The 14,838-nt window shown below is 45.8% G+C and overlaps 1 protein-coding gene across 6 annotated transcripts in view; it reads right to left on the minus strand.

The window, feature by feature from the left end:
- Window positions 1–14,838, minus strand: part of CPQ (carboxypeptidase Q) — a 319,086-nt gene that overhangs the window by 140,078 nt on the left and 164,170 nt on the right. For 5 of the 6 annotated variants that reach the window (XM_077876166.1, XM_077876164.1, XM_077876170.1 and 2 more), the window contains one exon: window positions 5,705–5,816. In XM_077876166.1, coding sequence (XP_077732292.1) covers window positions 5,705–5,816 — 112 coding nt within the window. Of the gene's footprint in view, window positions 1–1,524; window positions 1,866–5,704; window positions 5,817–14,838 lie in introns of those variants that run through there. The other variant, XM_077876165.1, reaches the window with a different exon arrangement.

Genomic DNA, 14,838 nt, shown 5'->3' on the forward strand with positions numbered 1-14,838 from the left:
AGAGCATCCCGAGGGCGGGGAGGGACGGTCTGTGCTGTGTTTTCAGATGGAAATCCCTGCTGGCAAAGAAAAACGCCGCCGGATTCTGGCTCCCCTGGGGCCGTGGGCAAACCTGGTCAAGAGCCCTTGGCGTAGGCCCAACATCGCTGCGGATACGCGGGTCGTTGGCACAAGGCTCCGGGAGAAGTGGGCTGCTGGGCGGCGCGGGCACAGGTGCGCCGGGCGAAGAGAGGCCAGCCCGGTGCCCAGCTCGCCGACCGGGGCAGCCTGCCGGGTCCCCGTCACCCACCCGAGGCTGTCTGTCCTCAGCTCCGCGGGCCGGCCGCCTGGGTTCGCGTGATCGTGGGCAGGCACCGAGCTTCCCTCGGCTTCAGTCCCGTCTGCGGTAACACAGACCCCGGGGGTGGCCTTCCCGACTTGGGGCTGTCCGGGGGGAAGGCGAGGCCGCGCGGTCAGGAGGGCCCCCCTACGGCGCCCACCCACCGCCACGGGTGGGAGGTTCATACCCTCGGGGGCTGGGGCGCCTGGGAGGCCCCTTCCACCGGGACGGGGTGGGTCGGGCCCGGCCCGCGGCCAGCTCTGCCGCTTAGGGCTCCTCGGTGGAAAGCTGCCCGTCTCCCCTGCTCGGTCGCTCTGAGTGGGCTGCCTGGACTTGGCCAAGGGAGGCTTGACTGGGGAGAAGGAAACCCTCTCTCTGGACGGGCCTCCCTCGGACCTGTGACGACAGGTGGCTGTGTGCCCTGGGTCCTCCTCCTCCTTCCTGCCTCTGCCCCGTTGGCCCTGTTGCCACCACGCTCGTGATAACGGCAACGCCAGAAATCTGTCTTTTGGCACTTGAGGTGGGTTTCTATTTCTCTTGATGACTGAAATGACACCTTCTTATTATATAAAAAAAAGTTATATAAAACTATTACATAAAAAGTGCACGCTTCCTGCAATTTTGCAAACCCTCTCTTCCCCTGCAATCCCCAGATTGTTACTGGCGACAACCTTCTCCTCATTTTTAATGATGTGCAGGACCGGAGGCTCTATGGTCTGCTGGGGATTACTCACGTGCCCCCTGCGCTTCAGGAATTCGTATTCATCTTTACAAAAGGAAGCTTGAATATCACCTTTGTGAAGATGCCCTGACCCAGCCACACCTCCTGGTCCCCCCGCCCTCGCCAGGTGCGCAGAGTCATTTGTACACACTTCAGTTAAAGCACTTAAAACAGTTCCGTGGCAGTTCTCGAATTCAATGTCTCTCCCCCTTCAAGGACCATGTCTTGTTCCTCTTTGGTACAAGACGTCGGGCACACGGACACGCAACCCAGCGCACGGCAAGAATCGGCTGAGTGGACGAGTAAAGCGCTATAGAAATAAGACATTTCTCTAACACATAGACTCCGAGTCCTAAAATAATCACAATCAGGACGCTCGCGCTTGCATTTCTCTAACGAGATATTTCGCTTAAAGTCCACATTTCAACAGCTAAGTGGTGCTCTGGATTCTGATTCTCTTCTCCCCTTTGTCTGGGCCTGAAAACTCAAAATTCTAACTTCACTGAAAATGATAAAGCTGGAAGAATTTTGAGATGGATGGTGGTTTATTTTTCAAGTGCCAGACGAACATTCTGAAGCATAGCATCTTTGGCCGTGGGCTTTGTTCGTGGACACCAGAACATTCCAGGAAATGACATTTCAAATAAACAGATTCGAGCCCAGCAAAGCACAAACACAAAGAAGTATTCAACAGCATTTCACAGCAAATAGCCTTCTGTTGACAGCTACTCAGGAATGACGGATTATATTTGCAAAACTCCAGTATCTCTTCTGTTAGATTAATTGAATATAGTTTTAGCTGATGGCCTGGGCTAAAGAGGGAATCTATAAGAAGAGAACAAAGGAGAAGGGCTCAGAAGGATGACTCTCAGGACTATATTCCTAAATATCAGAAATCCTCGCTGGACCAACACTTCAAGTTCATAAGCCCCACGGAGGGACTTTGCCGGGCTGCATGACATATCATCCAAGGAACATCAGCCAAAAGGAGTCACTTTTCTCAGAAAAAAAAAAAAATGATTGCCACGGAGCTTTCATATATCACCACTTAAGCAGTCTGGGCTTATTAATATAATTAAGTAATATAATTATGAGCCCATTTCCCAAAGTCGTATCTCTTGTTCAAGTAGATCAGTGATTTTTTTTTTTATAAATTTGTTTTTTATTGGTGTTCACTTTGCCAACATATAGAATAACACCCAGTGCTCATCCCATCAAACAGAACTCATATGTCACACGTTAGACCCGGTTCCTCACATCCTCACATTAAAACACGGAGGCAATCTACAAATCGAAATCCACCACTTAATTTTAACTTTAGAATCAAAGAGTAAGATTTAATAGGGACAATCACAGTAAGATTTAATGGGTACAGTCTCCAATGAGGTAGAGAGTGGAGACCGGGCAGGTGACCTACGCTGGAACTGGAGGCAGGAAGTGGAGAAATTCAGATTCCTGGGAATTTAGCACGCAAGTAGAAAACAGGTGAAGGGATCACTGGATGTCCTTCACACATGAGACGGCAACTTGAATAGTAAAGAGAAAGCATATTCCATACACAGCGGGCGGACCTAGAGTCACATCACGTAACTACCATATAAGTGAGGAAGCAGTGTGATGACTAATGGGAATGGGGTAAAAAAACGTACCCGGTACTGCCAGAGTCAGGCTTAGGAAACAACACAAGTTGACGTTTGTTGAGTTCTTGGGTTGGGTCAGCCGCTGCTCTAAGTACGTTATGTGAACAGACTAATTTTCAAAGCAATTCTGTGAGATTGGAGCTATTATTGTCCCAATCTCACAGATTAGAAAACTGAGGCACAGAGAGGCAAAGGCCACATGCTTAGTAAGATGCGGGGCTGAGATAGGAACTCAGGCGTCTGGCTCCAGAGCCCGCTGCCTCTTAACACCCACTCAAAAAAAAATGGAACTCCAAAAAAAAAAAAATAGAACTCCTTGGGGTGCTTTGGTGGCTCAGCCCGTTGAGCATCCAGTTCTCGGTCTCAGCTAGGTCATGGTCTCAGGGTCATGAGGTGGAGCCCAAGCGTCGGGCTCCGCGCTCAACAGGGGTTCTGCTTGAAAGTCTGTCCCTCTCCCCGTTCTGTCTCCCTCCATCCTTCTCCCCGCTTGCTCGCTCTCTGAAACAAATAATAAATCTTCAAAAAAAAAAAAAAAAAAGGAACTATTACTCTCTGTTTCAGAGTTTTATTCATATGTTTACATAGGATTTCCAGAAAACTCTAGGAAAGGCAAGTCCTGAATTGAAGGAGACTGGTTTCTAGCTATCAAAAGCAGCAGAAGTCAGTGCTGGAAAAGATACTCAATTCCCCTTTGCGTGCTGTTATTTCATCTATGCAATTGAATCCAACTCAATTAACGGTGACTTAGGGTCCCATGCTGAGCACCACAAAAGCCCAGAGAAGGCATCACCTTTATTCCCATCCAGGGCAGATAAAATACTCTGGAAGCTTACAGTTAAAAGAGATGAAGAGGGAAAAAAAAAAAAAGAGAGAGAGAGAGAGAGAGATGAAGAGAAAGAAGACCAGAGAGTTAAAATGACCTGCCCAAGGCCAAAAAGAGTAGTTGAGTCACAGAGGGACACAAGCTCCAGTTCAGAGGGGCCCGGTTCTCTTGTCGCTCCACCACTCTTTCTAATCAAGTTGGCCAAACACCTCAAAATTAATCTCTTAAATGCGTATCTGGGCCCTGTAAGGAAGAAAATGTTTAATATCTGCCTGTCTCGTGTCTGGAACCCGGAATGAAGATAAAGACAGAACAGATCACAAGGGGGGCATTTTTAAGGGAAGGGGGAGAGGATTCAAATGTAGGGTTTCCCAGATCTTCTCTGAAGGGATGTATGTTTGGGGCTTTTATTTGCTGGACAATTCACCTCTTTCAAACCTTCCCCAGTTCTAAAACCAGACCTTGAAATTACGTGTTTGTTGGCACCTATGTGAGCAGGTGCGTCTGTATGTTCCGACTCTATCCTAAGAGTCCTAAGAAGAGAGGATGCTCTTTAAGTCTCCGGGTATGCCCAGCTCTTACAAACTGCCTTCACACAGGATGTGTTCAGCTTGGGAGCGATGTTAAAAGTTTAGGTACCTTTCCAATTAGTTTGTTTTCTTTCCCCTCAAAATGGCCCTGTATCAGGTCTTTTAGTGATTTTTTTTTTTTTATTAGATCGTGTTAGCAGACCACTTTTATGCATTCCCCTACCACCACCCCCGACCTGCCAAAGGACATTTGGCAATGCCTGGAGACATTTTTGGTCGTTACAGCTCGAGGAGGATGGTGCTTATTGGCATCCGGTAGATAGAGGCCAGGGGTGCTGCTAAACATCCTGCGTGAGACAGGCCCCACAACACAGAATTACGTGGCCCCCAACGTCAGCAGCGTCAAGGTTAAGAGACGCTGGCCTATTTAAAGGTAAAACAATGCACATTCATCTTTCTATCTCGCCACTTTTAAAACACAACTAAAACATAAATCAAAATGTGGGAAATATCAGAAAGGGAGACAGAACATGAGCGACTCCTAACTCTGGGAAATGAACAAGGGGTTGCATAAAGGGAGGTGGGCGGGGGGGGGGGGCGACTGGGTGATGGGCACTGAGGGGGGCACTTGACGGGATGAGCACTGGGTGTTATGCTATATGTTGGCAAATAGAACTCCAATAAAAAATAAATTAATAAAAATAAACACAGGTATTTGAAAAAAAAAAATGCTACACCAAAGATTTGCTGCAAGCAAGACCGTTTCAGCAATCTATTGTTAATCCGCCAATTATTTAAGGGGCTTATTTACGGGATTGGAAGGGTTCATTAAACACTAGAAGAAATGGATGCGTTTAAACATTTATGTTTAAGTCAGCAATGGAGAGTCTTCTCCAAAGAGGATGTTCTCGTGTTTACTCTGTCTGAGGCGGAGGCATCCCAGTTACGACAGAAAACATTCTGCTGACGAGGCATTTTACAGCCACCCCTGCCCTGACTCAGATGCGGGGCTCTTACTTCAGATTGTTTCATTATTTCTAACCTCACTCAAAATCGGACCAGCGCAGCACACAGAGAGGAAATGCATGTTTTTGTCCACCGAGAGGGTCACCAAACGCTGCTTTCACCATCGGCTTTTTCTCTTTAGGCCTGTCCATCTTCCTCATGTCTAGGTTTCCCTGGAAGTTCCAATTCTGCAGCCTGGATTCCTTGTTGTGGCTCAAGGAATCATCCCTTCGGTTCTGTGCCCCTCTCCTTGACTTTTGCCCCTGAAAGACGGCTGCGTGAGGTTAGCTCAACAGCCTGACAGTGTCAAGATGAACAAGGAGAAGGAGGCAGGGGGAGCTGCTGACTTGTCTTTGCACTTGGTCATGGCTTCCTTACATGGTCTTAGCCGATGTGGTTCCGTTTGCTACAGTTTTGTTTGCTTGCTCCTTCTCCCTAGGGCTGATTACGTCTGAAGCTTTGGCTGTCTGGCGCACACTTGAATAAAATGTCTTTAAGGGGACAAAATTCTTCTTTTCTTGGAATCAACTGACAAAAAAACACAGACCTCAGGAGGGTCTTGGAACATATCACGGTAATTTATCTGTTTAGTATTTTCTGTGTTGAGTTAAACATGTCACTGCTAGAGATCCCCACACATTGGTTAACGACTTTCTAAATATTTACCAAGATCTTTAATAAGCGAGAGTGCTTCCCATGATATAAAGGCTCCACCGCCATCATCCATGGCACCCTGCCCAACGTCCCAGCTGTCCAGATGTCCACTGACCAGAACAACCTAGAACAAATAATAAAAAGAGGAAAAAAATAAAACTAAGCAGAAATGCCATCAAAGAGGAAGCATTCACAGTCATTCCAAATACAGATATGAGGCTTTTGTATTTTTTTTTCGATCTTTACGTCTTAAAAGATCTGTGTCATTACTAGCGGAAAACCTGGTGGAAGGCGTTACAGGAGGGGTGGCAGGCCCTCCAATAGCAATAAAAGTCCTCACCTTGTACTTCTCTTTATTGGTATAGCTTTGAATACTAAAGTAAAACCGTTTGTTACTGACCCAATGTTCGACAATTTTATTATATGGCTTAAAACATAAACGACATAAAATGGAGCTCAAAGCTTCAGCCATATTCTCAGCTGTCTCGCATTCTAGCAGACACATGTTGGATTGAGTTCAAATGGAAACATGCGAAGAATAATTAATTTTAAAAATGATTATGCTTTGTGTATTATAAATTATTCTGATGTTGAACAAATAAATATACTGGAGCCACTAACGAGAGTCTAATCAAAGAACTTCTTAAAAGTTCAATCTATATTAGTGTTAAGTAAGTCTACAGGTTATATTATACATTTTAAGTCACCATAGGTTTAATTTTTTTTCAAGAATCATTAGTAATTTTCCCCAGGAAAATGTAAAACATATTTCAACAAAACTTTATTTTGTGAAAGCATTTTAAAGGAGGCAAGTAGGGGATCCCTGGGTGGCGCAGCGGTTTGGCGCCTGCCTTTGGCCCAGGGCGCGATCCTGGAGACCCGGGATCGAATCCCACGTCAGGCTCCCGGTGCATGGAGCCTGCTTCTCCCTCTGTCTATGTCTCTGCCTCTCTCTCTCTCTGTGTGACTATCATAAATAAATAAAAACTTAAAAAAAAATTAAAGGAGGCAAGTAAAATGATGCCCAGTTAATGGGATATCCATACAGAAAAATTGTATCTTGACCTCTGTTGCATACAATCTACAATGTCAAATCAGCTGAATTACAAATCTAAATAAAGATGTCAGAGGAAAGTACAGAACAGCTTTGTCAACTTGGAGTAGGCAAAGATTTCTTAAACTGAACACAAAAAGCACAAAACATAGAAGAAAAAATAAATTGAACTTTCGAAAAATGAGGAATATCTATCTATTCATCAAAAGATTCCATTGCAGGAGCGAAAAGGCAACCCACAGAGGAGAAGATATTTATAATACATACACAGAGCAAAGGAACTATACCCAGATTATATAAAGAATTATATATCAAATATATATATATATCAATATATATCAAATAAATATATATATCAAATAAATATATATTATATATAATAAATATATATATATATCAAATAAAGAGAAAGGCAACTGCTAAAAACATGCACAAAACACTTGAACAGACAACTCACAAAAATAGATACACGAATACTAATAATCATACAAAAGGGTACTTGGCTTTGCTATCATCAAGGAAATGTAAAGTAATCCACATTCAATACACATCCACCAAAATAACTAGAATAAAAAAGGCAGAAAATGTTGAATACTGGTGAAGAGATGGAGCAACTAGAAGCCACCGCCGGTGCGGTGCCAGTGCTGACAGCCACTCCAGAAAACTGGCTTATCTACTAAATCTGAACGTGCACACACCTACGCCCCAACACCTCCACTCGTATATATTTCCAACAGGAGTGTACGTATATGTATATTTTCACCAAAAGAGATGTACTAGAATGTTCAGAGTATTCAGAAGGCCCCCCAAAGCCTTCGCAGAAGGAAACTATTTAAATGCCTGTTAACAGCAGAATGAGTAAGTTGCCTTGTATCGCTCGATGGAACACTACACAGCAGTACGAACGCACAAACGCAGCACGTGATCGATGGCGATGAATCTCATGAGCATCATGAAAAATGAAAGAAGCCAGACACAAACTAGTATATCCTGTATAATTCCGCATATATAAAATATAAAAATTATCAAAATAGGAGAATGGTTCCCCAAGATGAGAAGGGTTGGTGACACGAGGCGGGGCCGAGGGAGGCTTGGTCACATACTGCTTGGTGAGCTGGGGACCAGGTGCTCAGTTTGTAAAGACGCTTACCTTGTTACACACTTGGGATCTGTGCGCGTTCTCTGAGGATATTACATAGGGACTGATGTCCATGCCCAGCCCGGAGCGAGCAAGCCAAAGTTGAACCAAGCTTCTTGATCAATGAAATAGAAATGCCCCCATGACTTCGGGGAAGCAGGATTTGGGTTCTGAAATACCAGGGTGACCCCTTGTGCTGCCTGCTTCCCTGGAGCTCCACTGACTCCGTCTACACACACACACACACACACACACACACACGGCCTACATGACCTCACTGTAGTCACAAACAAGTACAACGCCTTGTAACTAACAGGGCTAACAAATGGCCACGTAATGAACCCAAATGGATTGTTTCTAAGGAAATAAAAAGAAAGAAGAAGAAGAAAGAAAAAAAAAAACATGTTGCAATAGCAGGAAATTCTGATTCAGAAACTGGTGTAATCCTGTGTGGGATGAACAAGCCACTTAGTCAATGTTCTCACCATCCTCAAAGCCATTTTCCCAGTGAAGTTAGAGTCCCAGTGAATTAAGAGCATCAAAATGTGTTTTGATGATGTTTTGTTTCCCAGTTAGCAGTAAGAGCAACTAACTCGAGGCAGCTATTATTTTATCCTTCAGAATAATTGAGGTTATTTTATCATCACGCATCTTTATGTTTTCTAAAACGCCTCCATTAGCCCACCCAGAATTATTACTTAAATAAATAATTAAAAGATGGGGGAAAGTGGTTTTGAACGATAGGAAACTAAACGATATCCCAGAACGTATGGCCTTTAGCACAGTGCTAGAGAAGAATGCTCACAAACCACTTACATTATGAGAGCTGGTTTTAATATTTTTTTAATCAGAAAATGTACTGGGGGCCACCGTGGGATAGTAGTTACAATTGTGATACGAAAACGAGGTCCCGGCAATTCGGGAGCACGTTCACTGACTTGAGTTCTCCCAAGCAGAAGGGCTCTCCCGGCCTGGGAGGATGGGAGCCCACAAGGCCTCCCTCCGAGTGGCAGCTTCGCAGGGGACGCGGCCGGAGTCCCCGAGCCCTGGGTCGGGTCGGGCAGGAGCGGCCACCGCTTGCACTGCACCTGAGTATGATTTAGGAGAACAAGATAAGAACAGACTACCCGGAGACATAGAAAGCCCCAGCCCGTGAAGAAGAATCACCCGGTCAGAGAGGAAAACCCACAGGCCCTTCAGCACCTGTGCTGCGAGGCGGGGCCATGGGCCGTCGCGGCCTAGGGGACACCGCCTCTCTAGGCAGCCGTCCAGGGCCCGGGGCAGGAGGCACCACAGCCCCCGCCCTCCACCGTCCTTTCTACGACCGCGTCTTCCAAACGCAGGGAGGGAGGCACAGGGAAAGGGCCATGGGCCTGCAGCCTGACACAGCGGCCTGGCCGGGGTGGGGGGGTGGACGGCAAGGTCACCGGCTGAGGCCAACAGGCAGCCTGGCCATGCGCCCGGCCCCCCACGAGACAGCAGCCCCAAGGGCCCCCCGTCCTGGAGCGCTGCGTGGGGACCCGGCACGTCACAGCTGCTGACTCACCAGTGGGCACCTGCTCCTCCCAAAGGACACGGGGACACAGGGACACGGGGACACGGGGACACGGGGACACGGGGACACGGGGACACGGGGACACGGGGGCACCAGCCGGCCTCGCGCGAGCACAGACTTCGAGGACTCACTAACACGAGATGCTAGAGAAGGATGTCACAGCTCCGGACTCACCGCGTGCGTCTCTTTGACAGCTTGTGCTGAGTTTCTATCGTAGGTCGGACACAGAAATGGGGAAAATAACTACGCATCCTATCTTCACGGAGTGACCGTTCTGGTAGGGGAGATGGACAAGACACGACTATCACACCAGGGCCATTGTAAGTGCGATTGAGGAAAACAAGGCAAAGAAAGAAAGCAGAGAGTGGCGGTGGCCGCGGGGCGACAGTCAGTGGGATTCCTCAGCCTGTGCCCCCCTCGCAGTGAGAGAAATCGGGATAATCTACAAAATCATGGGATCCCTGGGTGGCTCAGCGGTTTGGCGCCTGCCTTTGGCCCAGGGCGCGATCCCGGAGACTCGGGATCAAATCCCACATCAGGCTCCCGGTGCATGGAGCCTGCTTCTCCCTCTGCCTGTGTCTCTGCCTCTCTCTCTCTCTCTCTCTCTGTGTGACTATCATGGATAATGAATAAAATTAAAAAAAAAATCTACAAAATCATAACTTCTTTAAGGCCCATCGGAGACCATAGATTGTGATTCAGCCAGAGGAGCCGAATTCCAGAGGCTGAGAGCTCATCCAGGAGAGATGGGCCACACAAATTGCTCAGCCTTTTGCGGTGATGGGAGGGAGAGGGGACCGTGACAATGGGCAGAGGTGACAGGCCCAGGCAGTCATGAAGATAACTAACATGTTAACAGGTTCTGAAAAGGTGACTGTGGGTTAACTTGAGAGCTCAGCACCCGTGGGAAGCTCCCAGGGAAGGTGCTAGCCACCCAACTTTCCAGATCCTTCTCATGGGCTTCCATCAGGTGCTCACAAGGAATGCTGGGAGCACAGGAGTGCACACGATGACCAGATGCTGCCGGGAGGCAGGCGCCAAATAGAAGCTGTTCTGGGCCCTGCTCTCCTGGAAGCAGAAGTCACCTGCCCCCTGGGGTCCTGCAGGGCAGAGGTCGGTGGCTAAGGAGAAGGGGCAGAAAATCACACCCCGCCCCCTGCACTGACAGTAGGAAAGACGCATATGTCTCTGGGGAGGTCAGGAAAGCTGCTCAGGCCCATGGTCCCACCCTGTGTAAATGGACTTCTCCTCCCACAGGCCGGGGCGGCGGGGCAGGCTACTCACTCGCAGGCCCGAGCGGGGCTCCCACAGTGGGGGCAGGGGGCAGGCGGAGTGTTGAGAAAGCTCCCCTGCTGACCTCAGGCACACAGTCCCCCATGCCTGAGGGGCCAGGCGGGAGAACCAGGAAGCATCCTCCAGCAGCCCAGCCCCTACAGTCACTGAACACAGTAGCAGCACCCCAGGAGCAGGGGAGCACCAAAGGTGAGAGGAGAAGCAAGGAAATCCAGCCCAGGCTTAGCTATGAAAGACGGACTCAACCACCCTCCTCTGATTGGCTTGACAGAAGAGGCATCATCATTGTTGGACCCACATACCATTTGCCCCAGGCTCTCCTGTTTTCTTACATATGATATCCAGCATCCAATCAAAATTATGACATAGAAAATAAGCAAGAGGGACACGTGGGGGCTCAGTGGTTGGCACCTGCCTTTGGCTCAGGGCATGACCCTGAGGTCCTGGGATCGAGTCCCACATCGGGCTCCTTGCATGGAGCCTGCTTCTCCCTCTGCCTATGTCTCTCATGAATAAATAAATAAAACCTTCTTTAAAAAAAAAAGAAAGAAAAGCAAGAAACAAAATGATCCACTGTCAGGAAACACAGTATTCAATATGATACTATAGACCCAAATACAACCTGGATATTTAAAATATCAGACAGGGACTTTAAAATAATTATGATTAATTTGTGAAAAATCGAGTGGAAAAGATGGGGAATTTCATCAGAGGGATGGAAACTGTATTTAAAAAGTCAAATGGAAATGAAAAATATAATTATTTATAGATGGATTACTCAAATGAAGTTAAGAATTAGAATTTATGTAAGAAAAAATATCTTCATGTCTTTAGGGGAGGGGGAAGAGTTCTTAAACAAGATATAAAAGTGCAAAGCGTGAAGAAAAGATGCATAAAGTCAACTATAAAAAGATGAAGACTTTGGTTTATCAAGAGAAATCATAGAATGAGAGGAATTCCTACAAGTTGCAAGAAGATATTTATAACCCATATAACCAAAAAGTGGTTTATGTTCAAAATATATAAAGAATTCCTAATATTCAACCAGAAAAGATGAGCAACCCAATAGTCAAATGGAAAAAAGACATAAACAGGCATTTCACAGAAAGGAAACTATGAATGGACACTAAGCATTTGAAAAGATGAACACCCTCATTATTTGTCAAGGAAACGGAAATTAAATCCTCAATAAAGTGCCACTCTGTACCACCCTAGCTGGAAAAAAAAATTTTAAATCCGACAATATGAAGTCCTGGTAAGGATGCTGAGCAAAAGGAGTTCTCATCCACTGCAGGTAGGAGCAGAAAATTGTTAAAACTATTTAGAAAACTATTAATTATACTCTTCTAGTTGAGCATATGTGTGTCTCACAACCCAACAACTGCACTTTAGGTGTATATATTAGAGGAATTGCAGCACTTGAGTTCTCGGAGGTGTGGGTGAAAATGGTCATATTGACGCCATCACAAGGTCTCAAATTGGAACCAAGCCAAATGTCCATCAACAGTAGAATGGATAAAAATTGTAGCACAGTCCTATAATGAAATATAAAGTAGTAAAACTGACCTACAGCTACATCTATCAATGGAAGTGAATCTCAAAACGAAAATACGGAAACAAAGCAAAAACGAAAAGGGAAATCACAAAAGAAATAGAAGAGTATGATTCCATTGTGTAAATTTCAAAATTTGGCTGAACTAAAGAATATAATCTTCAGCAATGTGTACACAGACCGTAAAATCATGAAGAAAAGCAAAGTAATGGTAAACCAAAAATGAGGATAGTTTTCATCTATCAGATAAAAGATGGGAGTTGGGGCAGAGCGGAGGAGATGGTCAGAGAGGGGCGTATGCAGATGAGTCAAGGGGGTTTCGAAGGCACCGGCAATGTTCTTCCTCTGAAACGGAGGGGTGAGAACACGTGCAATCCTTTCATTACCCTTCTCTCCGCTGCACCCACATGTTGAAGTCTTTTGCAAGTGTGCCGTATGGAACACCAGCAAGAGTCATCCCAGATGGACCTCTGAAGGCATGGGGCTCGGAAGTTCTTGTAAGGGAGTTCAAAGGAACATTACAGGTCAGATATATCTCATCCTAATTCCATTGTTGCAAAAAAAAAAAAAAAAAAAAAGGAAAATATCTATATTTTACAATCATAATCTTGATTCTAAAACCTGAAAAAGATCGAATCCCCCTTAAGACCAACTAGAGATCAAAGATAAATGTAAAAATCGTAAATACTTGTATTGAAAGCTATGGTAACAATGGCTCAATGGTCTCCAAATGCCCACGGTAAATGGAAGTTAGGCATAAAGCAGATATGCTAAGGGACACTATGGGCTCATACTTATCTCCTTGGCATGCTTAGTTTTTAACATTCTGCATTTTAAATTGTGATTTTTCTGTTTTCCTAAACCTGACCGAGTTCTTGTTGATTGATCTTTAATAAAGAAGATGCCCACTTAGCTTTGAAGTATGCTTCATTTTACAAAGGTCTTGCTCAATCAAAAACCAGAAAGACAATTACTCAGTGTTTCTGTGTTTTGATTTTGTGAAGTTTTGCTTTGCCTGCAGCTGCTTCATTCTCTGGGTCTCCTTTTATTTAGCATATCTTAAGAGGTAGCGGGAGGAGCATCAGGGTTGCAAAGTTCATGGCCTAGAGCATTTCCAGACACAGGAAATCCCCAATCCAATTTTCAACAACAAAAATCATTAGATGGTTGAAAAATATGACCTACAAAAAAAAGAAAAAGGTAGGAAAAAACTTCTCATTATTTGGCCTTAAAGAAGCAGCCAAGAAGTGATCTAATAATGGGCTTCAGCCATGACAGGCCCATCTGTGGAGGGTATGAGCAGCAAAAGACGCAGCAAGGGAACCAGTTCTGGGCTGTGGCAGTGACCGTGACGGTCATACAAATGATCAAGAATTTTCTGATAGAAGGCTTTTATAGAACTCTAAAAAAGGGCTAACAGGGGGGAAAGCTATGGAAAATTTCATTCCTGGGAGGGTTTCTAAAATAAGACACATTCTTCCATGGAAAGCTAAATGAGAAGAGATAAAATCTTTCAAGGTTCCATCTAGTCCAATATTCCATGTCAGTTCTCAGGAATTCTTCTTCTATCGTAACCACTTTAAAGGGGGAAACTGTCCTTTGAAAAGTCTCCATAACCTCAATGGACTTTTCCTTGAGCATCTCCTAGAAACTTTGGCTGCCAAGATCTTCCCACAATTCAGGATCTAAACACAGGTGGGCAGGCACTTCTCGAGAAATCCATGTTTTTGTAACCCCCGTCAGATACAAAGCCTTGGCTTCCAGAGGACAGTTGCGGAGTGTATTGTGCTATTGCCCAACACGGACCAAAGGGACCGTGTTTGAACAAATACTGTCCTCCCCAGTGAGCAGCCTAGGTGGTCTACGGAATAAAGCTAGGCTTCTGACACGCAGGGTGGGTTCAGAGGCAACACAGCAAACATCTGAGCTCCTTTTGAATTAATTTATATTCAAGCTTTGTTTGGTGAAACTGTTGGCTGTTGATCGCGTGCAGGATACAGACTTCTTTCACAAGAAAATGAACCACCTCTTCAAATGCTCACCCCTCACCACAGCTACGCCTGAAAGGAGCTGTTTCCACTCCTTGAGGGCCCTCCTTACACGTGCAGGCAGCAGATCGGCTTCAGAAAGGAAAGACTGTGCCTGTACCTGGCTGAAGAGTCTGAGCACATTGCTCATACCTGAGGACAAGACAAGAGGGGCCTAATTCAACTGCGGCTCAAGAAAACAAGCCTTAGGTAGATTTATGACCGTGATGGCAGCACACTTGGAAGAAATGGCTGAAATTGGCTCAAGATTGACTTGTGGATCAGACACAGCAGAGAGCGTCTATGGAAGGAAATCATTCTGATTAAATGAAGCTAAGTGGGGTTCATCCAGAAGTCATGACCGGCTGCAACTGGAGATGATAATCTTTTAAGTGAAAGGACCATGTTCCTGAATCCCTGCTCCTTTGGCCTAAGCAACCCCAGGATATGTGGTCTCACTTGAGAGGATGGGAGCTGTCGAAGGTTGAGTGACGATACCGGGTTGGACAGGAAATGTCAAAGGATGC

Source organism: Canis aureus, chromosome 28 (genome assembly GCF_053574225.1).
Source record: "Canis aureus isolate CA01 chromosome 28, VMU_Caureus_v.1.0, whole genome shotgun sequence".
Classification (NCBI taxonomy): domain Eukaryota; kingdom Metazoa; phylum Chordata; class Mammalia; order Carnivora; family Canidae; genus Canis; species Canis aureus.